Here is a 21,195-nt window from a genome sequence, read left to right as displayed (position 1 = left end):
GGTCTCACGTTTGGCCATTTTTCCTTATATGCAAACTGAACGGCCAGGTGCACTGCTCGAAGTTCTGCCCATTGGGAAGATTTCCCTTCACCACCATCCTTTAGGGAGATCCCAGAAAGGGGCTGTAGTGCTGCTGCTGTCCACTTACGAGTGGCACCTGCATATCAACTTGAATAGTTTGGTTAATATACTCAGGTGTGGATTGTGAATTAATACTTGAGCAGATCTTTATGAGTATAGCGCGCTTCTTCTTGGGTAATCATCTCAACCTCACATTTAGGAGCTTTCTGAGACTTAATTTTAGTGACAGGTCTACCAGAAATAATGGCACCCAACATAGCATTGCTTCAGATCAAGGATCTCACTTTACAGCAAATACAGTGCGGCAATGGGCCATTCCCATTGAATCCACTGGTCATATCATGTTGCTCATCATCCTGAAGCTGCCGGCTTGATAGAACGATGGAATGGGCTCCTAAAAACAATTACTGCTCCAATTAGGTGGTAACAACTTGTGGTGCTGGGGAAATGTTCTCCAGGAAGCTGTATATGCTCTAAACCAGCGGCCAATGTATGGTGCTGTGTCTCCAATAGCCAGAATTCATGGGTCCAGGAACCAAGGGGTAGAAGCTGGAGTGGCACCACTCACTATTACTCCTAGTGATCCACTTGGCAGCATTTTTGCTTCCTGTCCCAGCAACCCTGTGTTCCTCAGGCCTGGAGGTCCTGGTCCCGAAGGAAGGAACTCTCCCACCTGGAAACACAGCACGGATTCCACTAAACTGGCATCTGAGAATGCCCCCTGGCCACTTTGGGCTTCTCATACCTTTAGATCAACAGGTCAGGAAGGGTGTCACTGTACTAAGTGGTGTGATTGATCCTGATTACCAAGGAGAAATTGGAGTGGTGTTATATAATGGAGGTAAAGAAGAAAGAAAATGTCTGGATTCCAGGAGATCCCATAGGCCCATTCTTAGTGCTACCATGCCCTGTGATTAAAGTAAATGGTAAATTACAGCAACCCAATCCTGGCAAGACTTATAATGGCCCAGACCCCCTCAGGAATGAAGGTCTGGGTCACCCCACTTGGCAAAACCACAGCTAGCTGAGGTGCTTGCTGAGAACAAAGGTAATATACAGAATGAGTAGTAGAAGAAGGTAGTTCTACCTATCAATTACAACCACGTGATCAATTGCAGAAGCGAGGTTTGTGATTGTCAGTATTTTCTTTTTATGTGCTTATTGCATATCTTTCCTTTGTTCAGGTGTCATATATCAGGTACAACTGGACTCTGTGTTTTCATTTATATGTATGATAGATGATTAATGATAAATATCAGTGTGATTTCGTCAATGTCTGGAAATTATATAAGTATATATGGCTAAAGAATTGTGTACAGGTGCCAGGTTGGCAAGGGGTGGATTGAGATAGTTTATTGTGCCAGCCTGGCCGATAAACACAAGTAGTATTAATTGAAGGGCGGAGAGATAAATGGTTCTGTGAGCCTCACCTTTCTTGTCTCTCTCTCCTTGATCATCGGACCAGTGTGCAGCTGCCTTGCTTGTTCTGTGCCTCAATTTACAGGCTACACTACCTGTGGGAGGCCTAGCCTGTGGACTGTATCTCTGTAAGTTGAGGTCCCTTTAAGACCACACGATTGAAATTTCCATCTCTTGAGCTGGGGACTGACAGTTGGTGACCTGGCTGACAGTTGGTGCCCTGCCTTGCTGTTTGCTGCCTGTGCTGGGATAGCCTATAGCTCTCTCTACAGAGGACTACCTGGCGGCTCTCAAGACTTGAAGGACTGCCAGTGTCTCACAACTCTCACGGGAATGAGTCGCACTGAGCCATTTATACTGCTTTATAATTTAACTGTTCATTTCTTGTCTTACATATCTATCCGTTTATAATTTAACCGTTCATTCTTGTGTTATATATCTTTATAAATATGTATATATAATTATGAGCAATCTGGTTTTATCTCTCTAGAGAACCCTAACAGTTTGTAAGCAGGTGTTTGGTAGTTTGCATACTTCTAGCATTTCAAAATATGTGCGTTCTAAAACAGAAACTTGTGGCACGGTCACTTAGCCTTAGCCACAGCCTCAACATTTTAGAGATGCTGCAGAATTGTTTTTGCATTTCTTCTCATTATCAGAAACACAGTGTTTCACCATATACGGAACAGCATTCATGTAGGAACTCTAATGGGCTGAGCCGCAGACTAACGAGCATCCTTCTGACCTGAGCACCTTTCACAGGATGCGTTTGTTCATCTGGCAGTTGTAGCTTTCCAGGCCTGTCAGACTGGAAGCCAGGTAGCCTGCCTGCCCTTTGCTCTTTCTGTAAGCCAATCATCGTGACCATGATACTGAGCAGAAAAGTAACAATTCCTTATTATCAACTCATCTCTCCCCAAAGGCCAATCAAGTAATCTAGGCAAAAGAGTGTTTTCCATCGTGCAGTCAGCTACATAGTGTGAGTGAAGAGGTGTCGTGAATACTGATTTAATAATCTTTATTCACTAGGTATTTTGTTTGTTTCATTTTTAATCATTTTATTAGGGGCTCATACAACTCTTATCACAATCCGTACATACATCAGTTGTGTAAAGCACATTTGTACATTCATTGCCCTCATCATTCTGAAAAGATGTGCTCTCAATAGGGATTTTTATTGCTTTTTTTTTTTCCACACCAAAAGCCTTACATCATTTATTGTTAAACTTGATTAGGAAGCAAAAAAACAAGGAATAAACCAGATTAGTTGCCAATAGAAGTTCAAGTCATCAGATGGGGACAAAATTTGAGCCTGGGAAAATGCGGCCATGCGTGCCACCCTTCAGGGGGCTCCTTACAGCCCCAGCTTGGTTCTTCTCCAATGTCTTCTCTTGGAGTTGTACCTGATTTTATTACCGGTTTTCATTCGAATCCATTGGGGAATGGGCCGATTCTGCTTCTGTTTCTTGGCCAGGAATCTCTTAATCCTGAAAGTCTTATGAGACGACATGGTGAAGTCGGAGCACCACCACACTCGGGGTGGCAGAGAAACGGAGAGAGGGAGGAGAGCTTTATTGCTATTTTTAAGGTGTGTGTGTTTTTAAAGACACTTCTCAAAATTTCACAAAATTTTAACATCTTACTTTTAGGTAATTGTAGATTCATATGCAGTGGTCAGAAATAATACAGCCTGGTTATACTCGGTAGTTTCCCCAGTGGTAGCATCTTGAAAGCTATCACACAGTTACCACACGCTGGGTGCTGACGTGGGTGCAGGCATTCTTTAGCCCCACAAGCACCCCCCAAATTGCCCTTTTAAAGCCACACTTTCTTCAACCAGTGGTCTGTTCTCCCATTTGTCTGGTTTCATGACTTCAGAAATGCTCAATGAATGGAATCGTGAAGTGTGTAACTGGGGGTTGGTTTATTTCATCTGCAGAGTCCTCTGTTGGTCCAGGTGGTTGTATGTAGAGCTGGGTCCTTCCTTTGTTCTTCCAAATGGTACTCCATGATTGGGATGGCACTCGCTTTCAGGATGTCCCAGTTGAAAGACATCTGAATTTGGCTAATGTGAACCCAAGTCTCAATCACTCTGGGATTGTGGGCTCCCCAAGGAGCTACTAACCACAAAGTCAGCAGGTTTGGATCTACCTGTTGCCCCTCAGGAAGAAGATAGATGGGTTTGGTGTGTTACTCCTATCCTTTGGGAATCAAAAGAGCAGTGCTCCTCTATCTGTAGGGTTGCTAAATTGGGAATGGATTCATTGTTCGTGAACTTGGTTTGGTGTTTTAGGTATTGTAATTACAGATTTCTGTTTGTAAGTAGCTGTCTTTTTCCTGAGTGACAGTACCCCTGGCAGTCCAGGGGCTGTATGTCTGCCCCCTTACAGGCGTTCTGATGGTGTCATTGGTTTTCGTTTAGCATTCCGATCGAGCTAGTGACCCTGAATATTCTGTTTGTTTTTCGAGGGAGGTGGTTTTGGTTTGGGCTGCTGAATATCCTCTGGTAAAATGTGTCTTTCGCATATTTTCTGTTGTTGAATCATGAGTGTTGTTTATATATTTCACACATTAGTCCTTTGTTGGCACTATGGTTGCAAAGGCGAAGGGTATCAGAAAGCATGGCTGTGGGGGGGGGCTTGTGTGGGCAAAAATATCGTTAATCAGGGAATGGCTGCAGACAAATTCCTTCTGCCACAAACTTGTCTTAGTCTCACTGGGGTACCATCAGGAAAGAGGGAAAAGGGATCCAATCAAAACGGTGACACCTGAGCAACTCTGCGGGCTTCACATTTCCTAAAGATCATCTTCATAGCTTCTTTTGAAGGACACAGAATGAATGGGGGCATACTATGATGGCATTTTAAGAAAATAGTAAACTATATTGGTGGGGGGAGAGCCAGAAAGTTGTTTCCCCATCATGTCAATAGACCTGTTGTTGGGAAACCTTACCACACTCACAGCCCTGATCTTATTCAGACTGCCTTTTTGTTTCCAAAACTCAACATTTAAAAGGAACAGGATTTGAGCCCCCAGGGATGCCAAAACTGTCATTTTTGACATGTGCATGGAAGAGCACAGCATTCTTTGAGGTGGGGCAGGGTATGAGATGGAAACCCCCCTTCAGAAGAGTATCGACCTCGTTGGAGGGTATGTGGGGAATCACATTACATTTTGATAACTTTTGTTTAATAAAGACCTCTGATTGTGTAGAAGTACATTTTTATTTACCATCCATTGTGTCAATCACACTTATACATTTGTTACCATCATCACTTTCAAAGCATTTTATTTCTACTTGAACCCTTGGTATCAGCTTCTCATTTTCCCTCCCTCATGAACCCTTGATAATTTATAAATTACTATTATTTTTTCATGTCTCACACTGACCTTCACCCACTTTTCTGTTGTACATCCCCCTGGGAGGGGATTCTATGTAGATCATTGTGATCGGCTCCCCCTTTCTCCCCCCACCTTCCCCCTACCCTCCTGGTATCACTACTCTCAAACAGTGCATTTCCAAACATCAAGATTTGCACAGCTCTTTAATTGATCTTGTGAAAAATAGCCTTAGCAGCGAGGATGCGCAATACAGTGGGCAGCCAGTCGCAAGGTCAGCAGTTCAAAACCACCAGCCACTTCCACTTCTTGCAGAAAGATGAGGCTGACTACTCCCATGGTGAGTTAGTCTCAGTAACCCACAAGGCAGTTCTAGCCTGTCCTACAGGGTCACTGTGAGTCGGAATTTACTCTGGCTGTAAGTTTCTAGTGAAAAATAAAAGATGTGGGGAAAGTGGTCTATTGTAGTCAGTAGGAAATTATTCTAGTCTTTAATACTAGATCAGTTTCATTATTTCTTTATGATTTGTTGAGGTTTCATATCAATAGTTCTCACTCGTTGCTTTTCTCCTGTATTGCAGTGCGATAGCGCTTAACCACCCGCCTCCATTTCCTTCTCCCCTGTTCTAGACTTCCCGAATTTTGTCCTTGGGCAAATGCTGCCCCCTTTCATCTTAATTCTTAAATGGAATTTGGAAGACAAGGACTACACCTAATGGGCAAAATCATGGCATTCATGATTATCTGGAAAAAGAAAACTTCACCAACACCAGTCCATTCACTTGACTACTTTATACTTGTCACTCAGGTTTCGGATGAAGATGCAGAAAAGGGAGAGGGAGTGCTTCAAGCCGGGAAATCGAAAAAGAAGAAGAAGAAAAAGAAGAAGCAAGGTGAAGATAACTCTTCTGCACAGGTAAAAGTAAAAATAGCAGAACTGCACACATTCCTTACAAATTGACTGCTGCAGGTTGTAGTGACCGTGAGAGGGCTTCCCAGACTTTGTGGAAAGTGGAATTAAAGGTGATGTAATATCTTTTTTTTAATCGTTTTATTAGGGGCTCATACAACTCCTATCACAATCCATATGTACTTCAATTGTATAAAGCACATTTGTACATTCATTGCCCTCATCATTCTCAAAACATTTGCTCTCCATCTAAGCCCCTGGCATCACCTCCTCATTTTACCCCTCCCCCCTCCCTCATGAACACTTGATAATTTATAAATTATTATGTTGTTGTTTCTTGCCCTGTCTGACGTCTCCCTTCACCCACTTTTCTGTTGTCTGTCCCCCCGGGAGGTGGGCACGTGTAGATCCTTGTAATTGGTTCCCCGGATGTAATATCTTCACGAACTTTTTGAAGACCCCTCATATGCAGACTCTAATGTGTAGAAAGAAATGTGTGAGAAATCAAACTTTAAAATTCTCAAGTGTTTTAAAAGATAAGTGATCTTCATGGTCAACAGTTTGAAACCACTGACTGCTTCTCAGAAGGACCAGCCATCTACTCGTAAGCAGTTACAGTCTCAGAGACCCACAGGTACAGTAGGGAGTCTCTCTGAGTCTGTTGACTCGATGGCAGTGAGTTTGGAGTTTTGAGTACAGATTAATCAAATACATTTCTGATAGTCTAGTGGTGCTCACACATTTCCCTGTAACTGAATGGCAGCATTTTATGCCATTTGCAAACGAGGCACAAAGTATGTGGAGTTTTTCACTGCCTCTGATTTTGCGGACTTATGATTCTACTGTGTTTTTCCTGATTACTTTGTTTCTCATTAGCAGACGTGTTCTGTTTACATCCTTCCTCATTCTCCTTGCCTTTGATCTCCCCTCTGGGGGGGAAAGTCAGCTTGTAGTAAACTTGCAATCCAAGTTCTTTTCAGTTCAGTGAAGCACAATAAGTTACTGGGAACGTGCACAGATCTGTATTTCTGAATGCACTCTCTCCTTTACTGAGCTTAGGAAGACTGTGCCTGACTGAAACCCACTTGCAAACAATTGTCAATCATTTCAATATAGGAGACAGGCAGAGCTAACATTTGCAGAGGGTAACCCCACGTAATGATTTTTCCTACTTAATGCTCTGTTTTGGAAAAGAAATAAATATCTAATTCATCATCGTTGGAATTAATAATGAATAGGCCCAAGCTGAAAAACACTACCATCAAGTCCATTCCAGCTTTCTTAGAGCATCCTAACAGAAGCAAGAACTGCCTCGGCGAATTTCTTAGCTGGGAATCAGGGGCACAGAAAGCCTCACCTTCTGTGGAGTGGCCAGTGGTTTCACTCTACTGGCTTGGCAGTCAGCACCCAGCCTGTGACCCAGTACCCCACCAGAGCGCCCGATGATGGCGGGTACAGGTGGGAGTGGCCAAGATGATCATAGATGTGATAAACAAAAACATGTCATAAGTACACCTTTCTTGTTACCTAAAGCTAGCTGATGAGAAAGGATATTCCAAGAATGATAGAACGATAGCCTTCACTAATATGGGTAAGGATTCAGCGACTTTTGTTTAAGAGGTGGTTTGATTCTGTAAACTTCGGCATTTTTATCCAGACATTCCCCCAGGGTCCCACCCAAGGGGGCAGAGAGCTAGCTAAAGCTGGGTCTTCCCCTGTGGATTCCAGGCTTCTCACTGTTCTTTGACAGTAACTCCTGAAAATGTGCCTTGGAGACCCTTGTGACTCTGAGTAAAGAGTAGAGGTAGTTTACAGCACGCCTCAGTGTAAAGTTAAACCAAAAATGCCCAGTTAGTTCTCCTTCTGGCCTTCTCAACCTCCTGAGATGAGAAGTTTGGGTGTGGGAGGAAGGAGGAGAGGAGGTTGTGGTTATTGGGATGGACAAAAATACAAAGACAGTGCCCTTTACAAAGATAAGACTTCCACCAGTTTTCCTTGACACCATCAAAGATGTTGTTTACCGTAGATGTGTTTCTAAGTCTTTCCGTTGAGAGGCAGCGGTATGCGACCATTCCTTTGGTAGGTATGCAGGCAGAAACCTCATGGCCTGCTGGTCAATTCCAACTCTCAGTAAAGTGACCTTGTAGGTCCCTTGGGTTTCCTCAGCCTTCTTTATGAGAGTAGAAAGACTTTTTCCTTTGGACCTACTAGTGGTTTCAAGCTGCTGACCTTGTTAACAACCCAAGGAGTAACCCACTATGCCACCACATTCCTTTCAGATCATCCTTTAAAAATATATCTGCCCACCATCTAGAAAGTGTTTGAATATTCTGATACTGTCATAACAAAACCCTACTAATTTAGTGTCTTAAAACAGTACCCAAGCAGATGAACATTGGGCCTCCACTCAAGTACTCCCTCAATGCAAGGACACTTGGTTCTATTAAACTGGCATTCCATGAGGCTCACCTTCCTGACACAATTGCTGAAGACAAATGGATGCATAAGCAAATGTGGTGATGAAAGCTTATGATGCCAGGCTATCAAAAGATAAAAGCACCTAGGGTTTTAAAGGCTTGAAGGTAAACAAGGGACTAGCTAGCTGAGAAGCAACCAAGCCCACATGGAAGAAACACACCAGTCTATGTGATCACGAGGTGTCGAAGGGATCGGGTATCAGCCATCAAAGAACAAAAAGTCATATTATGAATGAAGGGGAGCATGGAGTGGGGACCCAAAGCCCATCTGTAGGTAACTGGACATCCCCTTACAGAAGGGTCACAGGGAGGAAATGAGCTAGTCAGGGTGCAGTGTAGCCATGATGGAACATGCAACTTTCCTCTGGTTCTTAAATGCTTCCTCCCCACATCTATCATGGTTCCAATTCTACCTTACAAATCTGGCTAGACCAGAAGATGTACACTGGTACAGATACAAGATGGAATCGCAGACTCCAGGATAGACAAACCCCTCAGGACCAGTAGTGGGAGTGGAGATACCAGGATGATAAGGGGAAGGTGGAGGGAGGGATGGGGAACCGATCAAAATGATCTACATATAGCCCCTTCCCAGGGGAGCGGACAGCAGAAAAGTGTGTGAAGGGAGACATCGGTCAGTGTGGGATGTGAAAAATAATAATTTATGAATTATCAAGGCTTGGAGGGGCTGCCTAAGAAAATGAGCTGATGCCAGGGGCTCAGGTGGAGGGAGAATGTTTTGAAGGTGATGATGGCAACAAATGTGTTTGACACAATGGACAAATATATGGATTGTTGTAAGAGCTGTGAGAGCTCCCAATAAAATGATTTATTTTAAAAGAATTAAATGCTAAATCCATTAAATTCTGTGTGGAGTACATATCCATAAGTGGCAGAATTTCATGTGTTTGGCTTTTGTTGTTTTTTCCTTAAAACACTTTAGTTGGTATGAGTCTGGTGGAGTTCTTCAGGATGAAAATACAGTCTTCTGTAGATTGCAAACCTGATATTCCTGGAATTACTTGCCCCACATAAATTCACAACACAGATTTAAATTATAATTTACTTGGATGGGAGAGGAAGCAGAGTTGAAGTAGCAGGCATTAGACCTTGGGCTGTCCCCCAATTTGGTGTGTGTCCAGTGGAAAAGGACCTAGACATGACAGGTTTTAATCTGTTGGACAGGGATTTGAACTTGAAAGAACTGATCTGGGAGGTTTCTCCCTGCTTAGGGAGATGGGTTGCGGCTCATGGTGGAGCTGTACTTGAGTAGACTCCGCATACCGACAGTGTCCAGAGTGCTATGTCATTGGCCAAAAATGATGATGTTACAAGTACAATCGTCTTATACCTCAGGGGGGATGATTGACAATGTTTTACTTTTCTGCCTCTGTGGGTTTTTGTTTTCCGCCTTCAGTTTGCTCGTTTTTGTTTGTCTTATTGTCTGCTAGTTGGTTTGTTGCTTTTGTTAGGGTAGTTGGTCTTACTGGGTTTTGAATTTGTCAAAATATAACCACCAAGTAAACCTGAGTCATTCCTATCCCAGGTACAAGCAGATGGATTATGTGGCCCCACTGAACTCTAGCCCCAATCCAAGAACAGCTCATTGTGATAACATGTCCCTGCTCAATACTCACCTTCATGAAATGATCACTGAAGATAAGGTGCTACAGCAAAGTGTGGTGAAGAAAGCAGATGGTGCCTGGCTGTCGATTAGAATAGTGTCTGGGTCTTAAAGGGTTGTATTCGAACAAGCAGCCATCTAAGTGAAGAATCAACTAAGTCCACATGGAAGAAGCACACCAGTTTGTGTGATCCAAAGACGACAGTGAAATTCAAATATGACCAAGGGAATAGTGTCAGAGCCTAAATTGCAAAACATCCGATTTCTGGAAGGCTATGAAGGACAGTGAGGGCTCATAACCCATCTGCAGAGTATCGAGTCAGGTTAAGCTGCTGGCAGACCCCTATCAGATAGGGATCATTGTCATCGTGATTACACCCTGGAACAAACTTGATACCTCCAACTTGAAATTCTAGGTGCAAGTATTTCTTGATAGTTACATGACAAAATTTTCTTTCCTGACCTTTCAAATATTCACTAATCTTTTCTTACTATTTGTATTATTATTTTATCTTTACCACTTTATTTTGTTTCTGTTTTTTATTGGGTTTCCCAGGTTGTGGAACACAGAAGAGTGGGTGCATAAAGATACAACTGATAGAGGGGTTTATAGGGGTGGGGAGTTAAGAGATAGGGAGGGGAGTGGGGAGGGAACAGTAGAACTGATGATTACACAACTCATTATTTTTAAGACCTACACATACATTTTATTTATTTCAGATCATTTTATAGGGAGCTCTTACAACTCTTGATACAATCCATACATCAATTGTATCTGACATATTTATACATATATGGCCATCGTTCTTTTCTAGATATTCTATTGAGCCCTAGGGATCAGTTCCCCTTTTTTTGGCCCTCCCTCCTCCCAACCCTCATGGCCCCTTGATAGATTATAGATTGTTATCATTTTCATATCTCATGCCAACTGTTGTCTCCCTTCTCCTCTGGTTTCTGTTCTTCCCCCTGGATGGGGGTGGGGGTTATGTGCCATTCATTGCAATTGGTACCCCCTTGCCCATGCCCTTTTGGTATCGCTATTCCTGTTCCTGGGTTCCGCATGGCATGAGCTTTATCTTGCCTATCCCTATGTACATGCTCCCATTCGGTCCAGAGTGGGAAGCAGCACTGGGGTCATGATAGTGGGGGGTGAGGAGGCCTCAAGGGATCAGAGATATATTGTGTGATCCATCTGTGCTCTACTGCACCCTGATTGATTCATCCCCTCCCTATGACCCCTCTGTGGATGGATGTTCCATTGTCCACAGGTGGGCTTTGGGTCTCTGCTCCATCCACCCTCATTTTCACCAGTGCGTTTTTGTTTGTTATGAGCTTTCTGATGCCCATTGCCCGGTCTTGATGATACCTCATGATTGTACCGGCTGGTGTGCTTCTTCCATGTAGGCTTGTTGCTTCACTGCTGGATGGCTGCTTGTTTAACTTCAAGCCTTTAAGACCCCAGATGCTTTATCTTTAAATAGCCAGGCACCATCCACTGTCTTCACCACATCTGCTTATGGGCCCATTTTGTCTTCAGCGATCAGGGGGGGGGGCTTGAGCATTACAAAATGCCAATTTGTTTGAACAAGTGTTCTTGTATTGAGGGGAGGGTATGAGCTGAGGCCCGTCTGCAATCTTAAAAATATATGACATAGGCCAACATCTGTATTTTTATGAATTGATGTATTTACAGAAGTGCACCTGTTAATACCTCTATCTATAGCTTTGCTTCCTTTGTTTCCTTTTGCCTCCTCCAGCCCCACCGTCACATTCCCCCTTTTTCCACCTCTTAGTACTTCCTCTCAGCTAGATTGGTGTTGCTCTAATACCCACAGGATCTCTGCAACTGCTAGATGTTGGTTTCAATTCCTTAGTTGTTCCCCTGTCCTTGGTGCCATCCACTCACCACACCCTTCTCCCAAGACCCTCTGGAGCCACAACTCATTGTAAAAGTGATTTAACCTGTGTGATCACAAGGTGTTGAACGGATCAGGAAGACAAATCTGTGCATAAGTAAGTGTGGTGAAGAAGGCTGATGGTGCCCGGCTATCAAGAGATAGAGCGTCTAAGGTCTTAAAGGCTTGAAGGTAAACAAACGGCCATCTAGCCCAGAAACAACCAAGACCACATGGAAGAAGCACACCAGCCTGTGTGATCATGAGGGGTCAAAGGGACCAGGTATCAAGCACCAAAGAACAAAAATATTCGTGAGTGAGGGGGAGTGCGGGATAGGGACCCAATGCCCATCTGTAGACAACTGGGCATCCCTTGCAGAGGAGTCATGGGGAGGAGATGAGTCACTCGGTGCAGTGTAGCATCGATGAAACACACAACTTTCCTTTAGTTTTTAAATGCTTCCTCCCTCCCTCACCCCCCCCCCCAATATCATGATCCCAATTCTACCATACAAACCTGGTTAGACCAGAGGATGTACACTGGTGCAGATAGGAACGGGAAACACAGGGACTCCAGGACAGATGAACCCCTCCAGACCAGTAGTGAGAGTGGTGATACTGGGAGAGAGGAGGGAAGGGAGGGGCGGGGTATAGAAAAATTTATAAATTATCAAAGGTTTATGAGGGAGGAGGGAAATGAGCTGATGCCAGGAGCCCAAGGAATGTATAAGTGTGCTCTACATAATTGACGTATGTATGGATTGTGATAAGAGTTGTATGAGCTTCAATAAAATGATTTTTTGAGTTATTTAACCATAAGGAAAAAATAAAGCATTCTAAAATTGATTGTGGTAATTGTACAACTCAATATGCTTGAACTATTGAATTATATGATATGTGAATTCAGTGCCAATAAAACTAAAAGAAAAAATAAATTATAATCTAAACCCACTACCATCCTTAAGAAGTTTCACCAGAATTGGGAACGAAAAGGATCTTTATTAACCACTTCTTTAGGATAGCAACAACCATTGTGTGTGTTTTCTAGAGAACAATTCGATTTACAGCGATGCTCCTGTCTTTACTCCTACTCTAGCTGCTGACGCTGGTTTCACATCGATATGAATGTAATACGTTGTCTTCATTACACCACCACATGGTGATGATGTGACACGGTAGAAGGGCACCATACGTTTGGGCATTGATTTATTGAAGCTTTTAGTTGTGACTTGGGCAAAGGTTTCTCGAGCCCACTGGGTTTTCATTCAGCAATCACATGCTTTGGTTCGAGGCACTGACTGCATTCTGCACACTGTGACAGACAGCTCTCTTCCCTTTTCCTCCCAGCGTTTCTCCTTTCTGTCCCTCCTCTTCTCCCAACCCTTCCTTCCCTCTGATCTTTGTCCTCCGGCAAATGCCCTTGTGCTCTCCTAAGCTCCTGGTCGTTTAGATCACCTGTAGATCTGACTGCTAGTTGAGCCAAGTCAGGGCGGGGTCAAGTTCAAACCAGAATTTCAGGGGTTCTGCCACTGTCACGCCTTAAAACCTGGTCCCTTTTGAAGCTTTGTACCATGTTTTCCTCCCGTTCACACAGTCTGCATGCTGGCTCGGACCATCTGGTTCTGGGGCCAGGGGCTGGGCGCTGAGCTGTAGCACGTTTTCAGAGTGATCGTGTTAACGCTTTTAAAAGTCATCAAATGTTGGGTGGAGCCCTGAAAACCGTCTGGGCATGGCTTATTTTACAGTTGAGAAAATGCAAGTTTGTGGAAGCTAAGTGTTTAGTGTTGAGATTATCTAGCCAGCTGTGTGTGTCCTTTCACTGTGTGTAAACCAGTTCATCTAGAAACTGGAAGGGAAACATTTCACTTGAAGTTACAAAGCAAAATATGCTTAGTTCAAGTATCCACTAGTTCCCTGTGTGCTTTAAAAAGAAAAGTACTCTGATTCCGTTTGTCTGTCGAGTGTGTTAGACCAGCTCCCATTGGAAGAGAGTGGAGGGTGTTGTCCTTGAACTCACAGCCGATTGGACTGTTACCTCAGAAAGCAGGGGCAATGTTGTATGTATAGGTGACCGTATGTGCTGTAAATCTTCAAGCAATTATTTTTATATCCTCTGTTTAGCTCTTTGGGCAGTTTCCAAAATCAAGTTATTTTTCTGGGCTATCTTCTAGACATAACTACCTTACCCCAAATTAGGTATGATTAGTAAAAAATTAGTGATTTCTATTCTCTGTAGGACACAGAAGACTTGGAAAAAGATATTAAAGAAGAACTTCCTGTGAATACCTCTAAAGTCCGACCCAAAGCAGAAAAGGCGTCTTCTTTGAAGACCATAAGCACTAGTGAGCCGGCTGAAGTCCACGTCAAAAATAGCCAGGTAGTTTTTTTTTTTTTTCACTTATTTAAGCGATATGACAATTTGAGAACTGCAACTTAATGTTTCATTGAAGCACTGTATGTACTAAGCACTTTAAATGAACACCCCAAGAGAAAGGTAGAACGTGTTAGACATTGAGTCAAGGCCTCAGAAGTTGAATCAGTTGCCCAGCATCATAACTCTCTCACTGACAAAATTAAAGCCACTTTTTTTTCTTTTTTATAATTTAAAGAGAACTTTTTTTTTTTAAGAGAACTCTTGGGAGGCAAATACAACACAAAGACACAGCACATATCATCTGGTGAGGGAGATCATTGACACAAGGTTGAAATGGCACCCAAGGGCTCATAATTGGGACCCTAACATGGAGTATTGGTGTGTATGTGTGTACACTGTGTCAAAAAGCATGACTGGGAAAAAAAGGGGAGGCACTATTGGTGGCAGAGCAACACATCACAGTAACAGGTGGGACTATGTACAGAAACAGGAGCGAGTCCACTATTGGGGCATGCATCTTGTTAGATAGAAGGACTTATAAGATTGATTCAGCATCTTCTCACCAAAGCAGTTAGAGCACTGTTTCTCGCTGTGAAATCTGTAGGCACACAAGGGGCAGGTGACCTGGAGACATGGGGCGGGTTACATTCCCTCGCAGGTGCCCCCGCCCAAGCACACGCATTATATAACTAGTTTAACCCTCTTACCAGGTTCGCAAATTAATGTGTTTTCTATGGAACAGACTGAAGTATCCAGACCATTTTATAAAAGATAAAGGCCGGTGACAAAGACTATGGCCTTTCTATGTCTGATTTCCTATTGGGTAAATTATACTTGAGTTGCACTTGGTTCATGTATTCACCCTAAAAAGGGGGGGAGGTTGAGAACCTACTCCATGCCACACTTGGGAGGTGGAGCCCAGAAGAAGTAAGCAGCAGAAGAAACATTCCTTCGCTTGTTTCTCTGTTCAGATTATCTGTCGCTACAGTGTGGATAGGGTGAAACAATCTCCCACTTGGCTGGTATGGCCTCAGAACACTCCGTGGGTTCAGGGTTCTGTCGTTTCCTGTGATGCCTCAGTGAAGTCGCTCCGTTCGTGTGCCTCCGCCTGCTCCAGGCTGGGCCGAGCATTCTCATTCCAGGCTAGGCTGGGGAAAGCTCTGAAGCTTTGGACCTGAGGTTTACTGGGTTTAATCAGTAAGACTAGAAGCCACAGTTGGCTTCTATGGGGCCATCTGAAGCCTTTTCTTCTCTTTTCAGATAGTTTTTTCTCATGATCCATCCCCACCTCTGTGGAAGGAGAACAGGTTCAGGAATGAACTGTTTTCCACATCAGACAGGTTTGGGAAGTTGAGAGTAGGGAGGAAGGGATCTTCTAAGCTAAGCTTACTAATCACCAAGCTAAGGCTCCCTGGTGATGCAACAGTTAAATACTCTGCTGTTGCCAATTTGTTCCCTAAAGATGACAACCTAGAAAATTCTCACGTGTAGCCGCTAATGAGTTGGAATCAACTTGATGGTTCTTGACACCATGGACTCACTAGCAAATACAACGTCTTGCTAATGATAATGAGTAAGAAAAGTGGAAGAGCTGATGAAATTCAAAGGCCTATGTGCTTGTGATTCCCTAGGCATTTGTACGTTTGTCCTTGTCCTCCCTGTTCTCTCCACCTGCTCCTGTGTGGCCCCATGAGTGTTGTAGGTGAAGGTTTGCTTAGTCGTGTCACTAGAGGGCAGGCATGACTTGCAGTGCTTCTGATGTGAAGTTATTTAGAACCCACTTGAGTATTTTCTATTTGAAAGCCTCTTGATATGACTAAAGTACTTTTATTTTGAATGCTTTTACCAAAAAAGCAATCTAAGGTCAATTTATTCCAAAATAGCCTCTCAAGACTCTTCCACCTGCTGTTTCTACCGAGCCATCTGTAATGTCATCACAAAGTGATGCCATGAGCTCCTCCCAAGTGCCACCGACGCTACAGGAGACGGAGACAGAGACGTCCAAGTCGAATGCGAAGCAGAACAGCGTGCCTCCTTCCCAGAGTGAGTGTGCTTCAATATGGTGCTGATGGCGAGCGGAGAGGGCTAGACATTGAGCTGTTAACCAAGTTAGAAATTACACACACACCACACCCCCAGTCACTCCAAGGGAGAAAGACAGGCAAGGATTTCAAAGCAGGGTTCTCAACCTGTGGATCACGACCCCATTGGGGGTCAAGTGACCCTTTTACTGGGGCCACCCAATTCATAACAATAACAAATTTACAGTTATGAAGTATCAACGAAAATAATTGTATGGTTGGGCGTTCAGCACAACATGAGGCACTGTCAAGGGTTGCGGCATGAGGAAGGTTGAGAACTACTGGTCTACTCTGCCCTTTGGAGTCACTAAGTTGAAATTGACTCAGCTGCAGTGAGTTTGGTTTTATGGCAAGTATTAATGAGTCAACTTTTTCTTCCTTGCAAAAACCTAGGATCTGTGGCATCATGGAAATTGAGCCATCTGAGCTGAAATAACTCAGGAGCAGGGAAAGATGTAAATGAGGGAGGGCATATTACCTGCCTGCTTGTCTGTCCACATCCTCCTGTTTTCTGTGACTGCAGATTGTTCTGTGCCCCTCCCCCCCCTGCTACCTTCATCCATTTGGCCCATGAGCACTTCTGAGTTCAGCTGAGAGTTCAATTGAGTGGTGGTTTTTCTAGATGAGAACTGGTCATCAGCAGTTCCCGGGTTCAGGCCTAACAATACGTTAAGGTGGAAAGGAGAGAAAAGGGACTAGCATCTTCCAACTTCAACATACAGTCTGAGACCTTTGCATTCCTAGTGGATTTTAAAGCACATTTTTGTCATTGTGAGTGACTGGCAGCAATACCTACTTACCATCCTTTTTTCTGTTTTCTTTTTAGCCAAGTCTGAAGCTAGCTGGGAATCTCCCAAACAAATAAAAAAGAAGAAAAAAGCCAGACGGGAAACGTGAATATTTTTTCCTGAATTGGACATGTGTTTGCAAACACTGTCTTGATGATTATGCTGTTTATGCAATAATTTGTGAACATGTACAGAGTTTTATATAAATTTCAACCAATTTTTAAAACAAAACTGAACACAGCCACCGTAAAAATGGAATCAAAGGAAAATTAATTTATGGAACTAAACGGTCAACAGAACCTACGACAGTTGCTGGATGACGCTTGGGAAAGAAAGTCTTTTCCATGTAAGGAGAGTGATCCTAATTTAAGAATAGCGTCCTGGCTTTCCAGCAGTGCCCTGTCTGCAGCAGATTGTGCCCTATCTCCTCTGCAGCTGAGAGAAAGGACTCCGATTAGAAAGAGGGTTGCCTGCGACTTAGTAGGTATTTTTTGGATCTTATGCACGGACTTTGTACCATTTGAATCTGTTTGTGCTTAAATCAAAGTGCTTTTGATCAAATGCATAATCGGCCATATCTTGACATCCTTGTTGGTAACAGTTTGTATTAAAGGAATCACAAGTGCAAATAAAGAGTCCCTTATCATTTGCTTAACTAAGCTGGCCGGGTTAACTTGCGGTTTTAGGAAGTTCTTGATTAAAACATGGAAAATGCAGCTGACACTTGTATGGCTTTTGAAGTTATTTTTGATAGTCTTTACATTACTTGAATTGTTCCAAGTACAGTATATTTTAAATTAAGAAAAGTCAACTCTGCGTATTTGTTTTATACTTTTTAAGATTCAGACTCACAATTAATACTCTTGTTTTATGATTTGAACCCTGTTGGACAAAACCCAACCTAGATATGTTCTTTCCCTGGCAATTACTTTTTTTCCACTGTCAACTCTTGTTAGTTACTAATGCTTTTTTGACTTTGAAAATAAAATCACACACTAGTTGGACAGACAAGACTTAGGGCTTTGGTGGAGAATGAGGAATGAGCAGCAGACAGCTTTAATTGACATTGTCAAGACCTCCAGTTATCAGGAATACATTTTTTTACTGCCTTAACCTGTAGTGCGTAGAATATGCATCAATTACCTGAAGGGGATTCGTGTTTTTATAAGAATTTTCATGTAATACTGCGATCATGGTCAAATAAGGAACATTTCCTGCTTGAAACTGTATTGATTACAATGATGTGTGAGATGTTTCACCATTTTCAGGCACTGTGTAATTCTATCGTAATAAACTGGCAGGTATCTTTGTAACTATAAGTAGTGCATGTTCAGCCATGTACACTGTACATGGCCTTTACCAAACGTGTTTGACAAGGACCATAATTAACATCACATAGAGAATTGTGATAAAAAACAAAAACAACAAAAAACAAGCCATGATTTATTTGATGTGATTGGCTTAATTGTTTTTATGTGGCGCCAAGAATGAACGTGTTTCCACAGCTGTAACCAATGGTACTGATATATCCGTCCATGTTGTCTTTATTGTATTTGATTGTCGTTTGATGGTGTTGCATTGTCAGACTAGGAAAGCTCAAGGAAACAACGTGGTTTGAATTTTGCTGAAGACTGGCCTTACTACTGGACAGCTTTCTTAACAAACGGTTATTAACTTTTCTACAGGTGTTAACATCTGTTTCAGGAACATGGCAGTGTGTTTACATGTCAGGAGTTTTGTTTAATTCAGTGATACTTCTAAGTTGATTTGTTTAAATAAATTCAGCAAATGGATAGCATTGTTTTTATTTGCTTCAGTACGGGGGGAAATGACAGCCAAAGTGCCAGGAAGGGATTTCTCAAGTGACTTCATGAACTTGGTACAGTGTTTCCCACAAGAGCCCTCCAAGGATATCGAAGTTGCCAGCACTTTGTAAAGGTGTATTGCAAAGGAGAATGTGATAAGGAGTTAGTATAGTTTGGGAATGTGCCAGAAGGTCTATGCCCAAAAAATTTAATTGAACTCTCTCAACTCTACCTCACTCTCTTAGAATTCTGTTAGTTGTGTCGCGTGTGTGCTTTATTTCTCCAACCTCGTATGTCCCCAGTCAGCTACGCCGGGTGGCAGAAACACCATCTTTGAGCACAATGTCGTGAAGGTGGTGAGCCACTTTGCTAAGTTGGGATGGATCCAGGACAGAGATACCTCTCTGTCTTTCCTGTCTGGCTCAAGAGCTAAGGAGTGGAATTTATGTTACAAGATGGCACCTGTGTAAGTGATAAAATTGATGAACTCATGCTCAGATTCATCAGGTATAAATAAGTCTTGCACAGTGAAGTGTCAGTGGTTCAGTATTCTTTATCTGTAAAATTTTTTCTAGCATCTAAATCAGGGGTCCTCAAACTTTTTAAACAGGGGTCAGTTCACTGTCCTCAGACCTGTTGGAGGACCGGAATACAGTTTTTAAAAAACTATGAACAAATTCCTATGCACACTGCACATACCTTATTTTGAAGTAAAAAAACAAATGGGGCAATAAACACCCGGCGGGCCAGATAAATATCCGCGGCGGGCCGCAGTTTGAGGGTGCCTGATCTGAATAGTGGAGCTGGGTTTCATCACCTGGAAGGGCATTAAAATCAAGATTGACCCAACTACCTTGGTGGACTAGTTTGGGCTGTTAACCAGAAGGTTGGTGCTTCAAACCAACTAGTGGCTCCCCAGGAGAAGGTGAGGCTGCCCACTCCTGTAATGATGTGCGGTCTTGGGAATCTTCAGGCGCAGTTTTACTCTGCTCCAGAACGTTCTTGGGACTAAGAATGGACTCCCTGGCAGGAGGTGTTTGGTTTGGGGGCTAGTACTGGGAAGAAAGAGCTCCTTAGTGACTGGATAAGATGCATCTTGGACTATTGGAAGGAAGGAAACTGACCCTTCAGACGCTGTCAGGCCTGGAGAGTCTTGCTCCTAGCAGCGAGCAAAACCACTGCAGTCTCCTGAATCCTGCCCTGCCCCGCCTGCGAAAAATCCTGCCCTCCTGCGAGCATAGACCAATGGCTCTAGGGGTTCCCCACACTGGAATTCTACCAGCCTACACCCTGAATTGAGCAAAACAACAGTTGAGAGATTCCCAAAAAAAAGTATTGAAATGTCTTTCATGTAACTTACCATGTTTACTTTGTTGCATGCATTTTGTGAAGGGTGATGGATATGATTTCATCCAATCTAATGGTATTATTTCATGGGAAAATCGGCTTTGTATTTGGGTTAAAGATACTGCAGGGCAATATTTAACTACAGAGCTTAGTTTTTCTTATTAAAAAAATTCTCTACTACTATAGTATGAAATATCTTACAAAACTTAGAATTTAGGTTTAAGATGTCTGATAGATGTCTTCAGATTTTCCTGTAAATTCATTGCACAAAAACTGGAATTACTCTCCAGAAGACTTAGGGAATGCAAATATGTTATTTGTAAGATGCTTTGAATATTGTAAATAAAATAAGCCATTTTTCTTTTGTTTAAATTGCTCTTTACAATTCTCTCCGGGAAGGAACTTTGCCAGTCATTCCACAGGTGCGGCACCTCTTAAAACGCCCGTTTGTCACACACAATGCTTATATCCTCTGTGGGAAACATGGTCTGCTTTCTGCTGTCTGACTTAGACGATGTAGTACAGTATCACTAGTACAGTATCAGTCTCACTTGAATCGGAGAAAGATGAGGCTTTCTACTCCCATAAAGAGTGAACAGTCTCCGAAACCCAAAGAGGCAGATCTCCCCTGTCCTATAGGGTCAACATGAGTCAGAACTGACTCAATGGCTGAGAAGAGGTTTTTTGTCTAAATGAACCTCTTGGGTTAAGCAAATTAGACTTAAGTCTGAGATTATGTAGTAGGATTGGGTTTGACTGCGCCTTCAAACAACAGTGACAAACAGGATAGACGTTTTCCCTTGTGGGTAAAACTAGGAAGGTGGACCAAAGCCAGTTTGACACTGTAGGGCCAAAGGTTACTTGCTGGTCCCTGGTATTCCACATGCAGCTTTTGTGCTGTGGTGGGAGGTGGCTTGCTGCATCTCTTGCCAGTATGTCAGCCAGCTAGAAAATTGCTGAGTCCCGTTCTTTGTAGGACAATTGGAAGTTGTGCATTGTACATGAGCTTACATTCCAGCCGAGTCATTCAGTCCCACTAGCTACTAATAATGTGC

The 21,195-nt window shown here is 43.0% G+C and overlaps 1 protein-coding gene across 1 annotated transcript in view; it reads left to right on the top strand.

The window, feature by feature from the left end:
• The window catches only part of MTDH (metadherin), a 67,666-nt gene extending 47,154 nt beyond the window's left edge, over positions 1–20,512 (top strand). Inside the window, exons 9-12 of the mRNA XM_075549454.1 lie at positions 5,648–5,755; positions 13,982–14,122; positions 16,003–16,162; positions 17,027–20,512. Coding sequence (XP_075405569.1) covers positions 5,648–5,755; positions 13,982–14,122; positions 16,003–16,162; positions 17,027–17,097 — 480 coding nt within the window. The 3' untranslated portion in view covers positions 17,098–20,512. The remainder of the gene's footprint in view (positions 1–5,647; positions 5,756–13,981; positions 14,123–16,002; positions 16,163–17,026) is intronic.
• Positions 20,513–21,195: the final 683 nt, after the last annotated feature.

The sequence above is a fragment of the Tenrec ecaudatus genome, chromosome 5 (assembly GCF_050624435.1).
Source record: "Tenrec ecaudatus isolate mTenEca1 chromosome 5, mTenEca1.hap1, whole genome shotgun sequence".
NCBI classification, from domain to species: Eukaryota; Metazoa; Chordata; class Mammalia; order Afrosoricida; family Tenrecidae; genus Tenrec; species Tenrec ecaudatus.
Note: the sequence above shows the minus strand (reverse complement) of the source record. Positions and strands in the feature narration are given on the sequence as shown.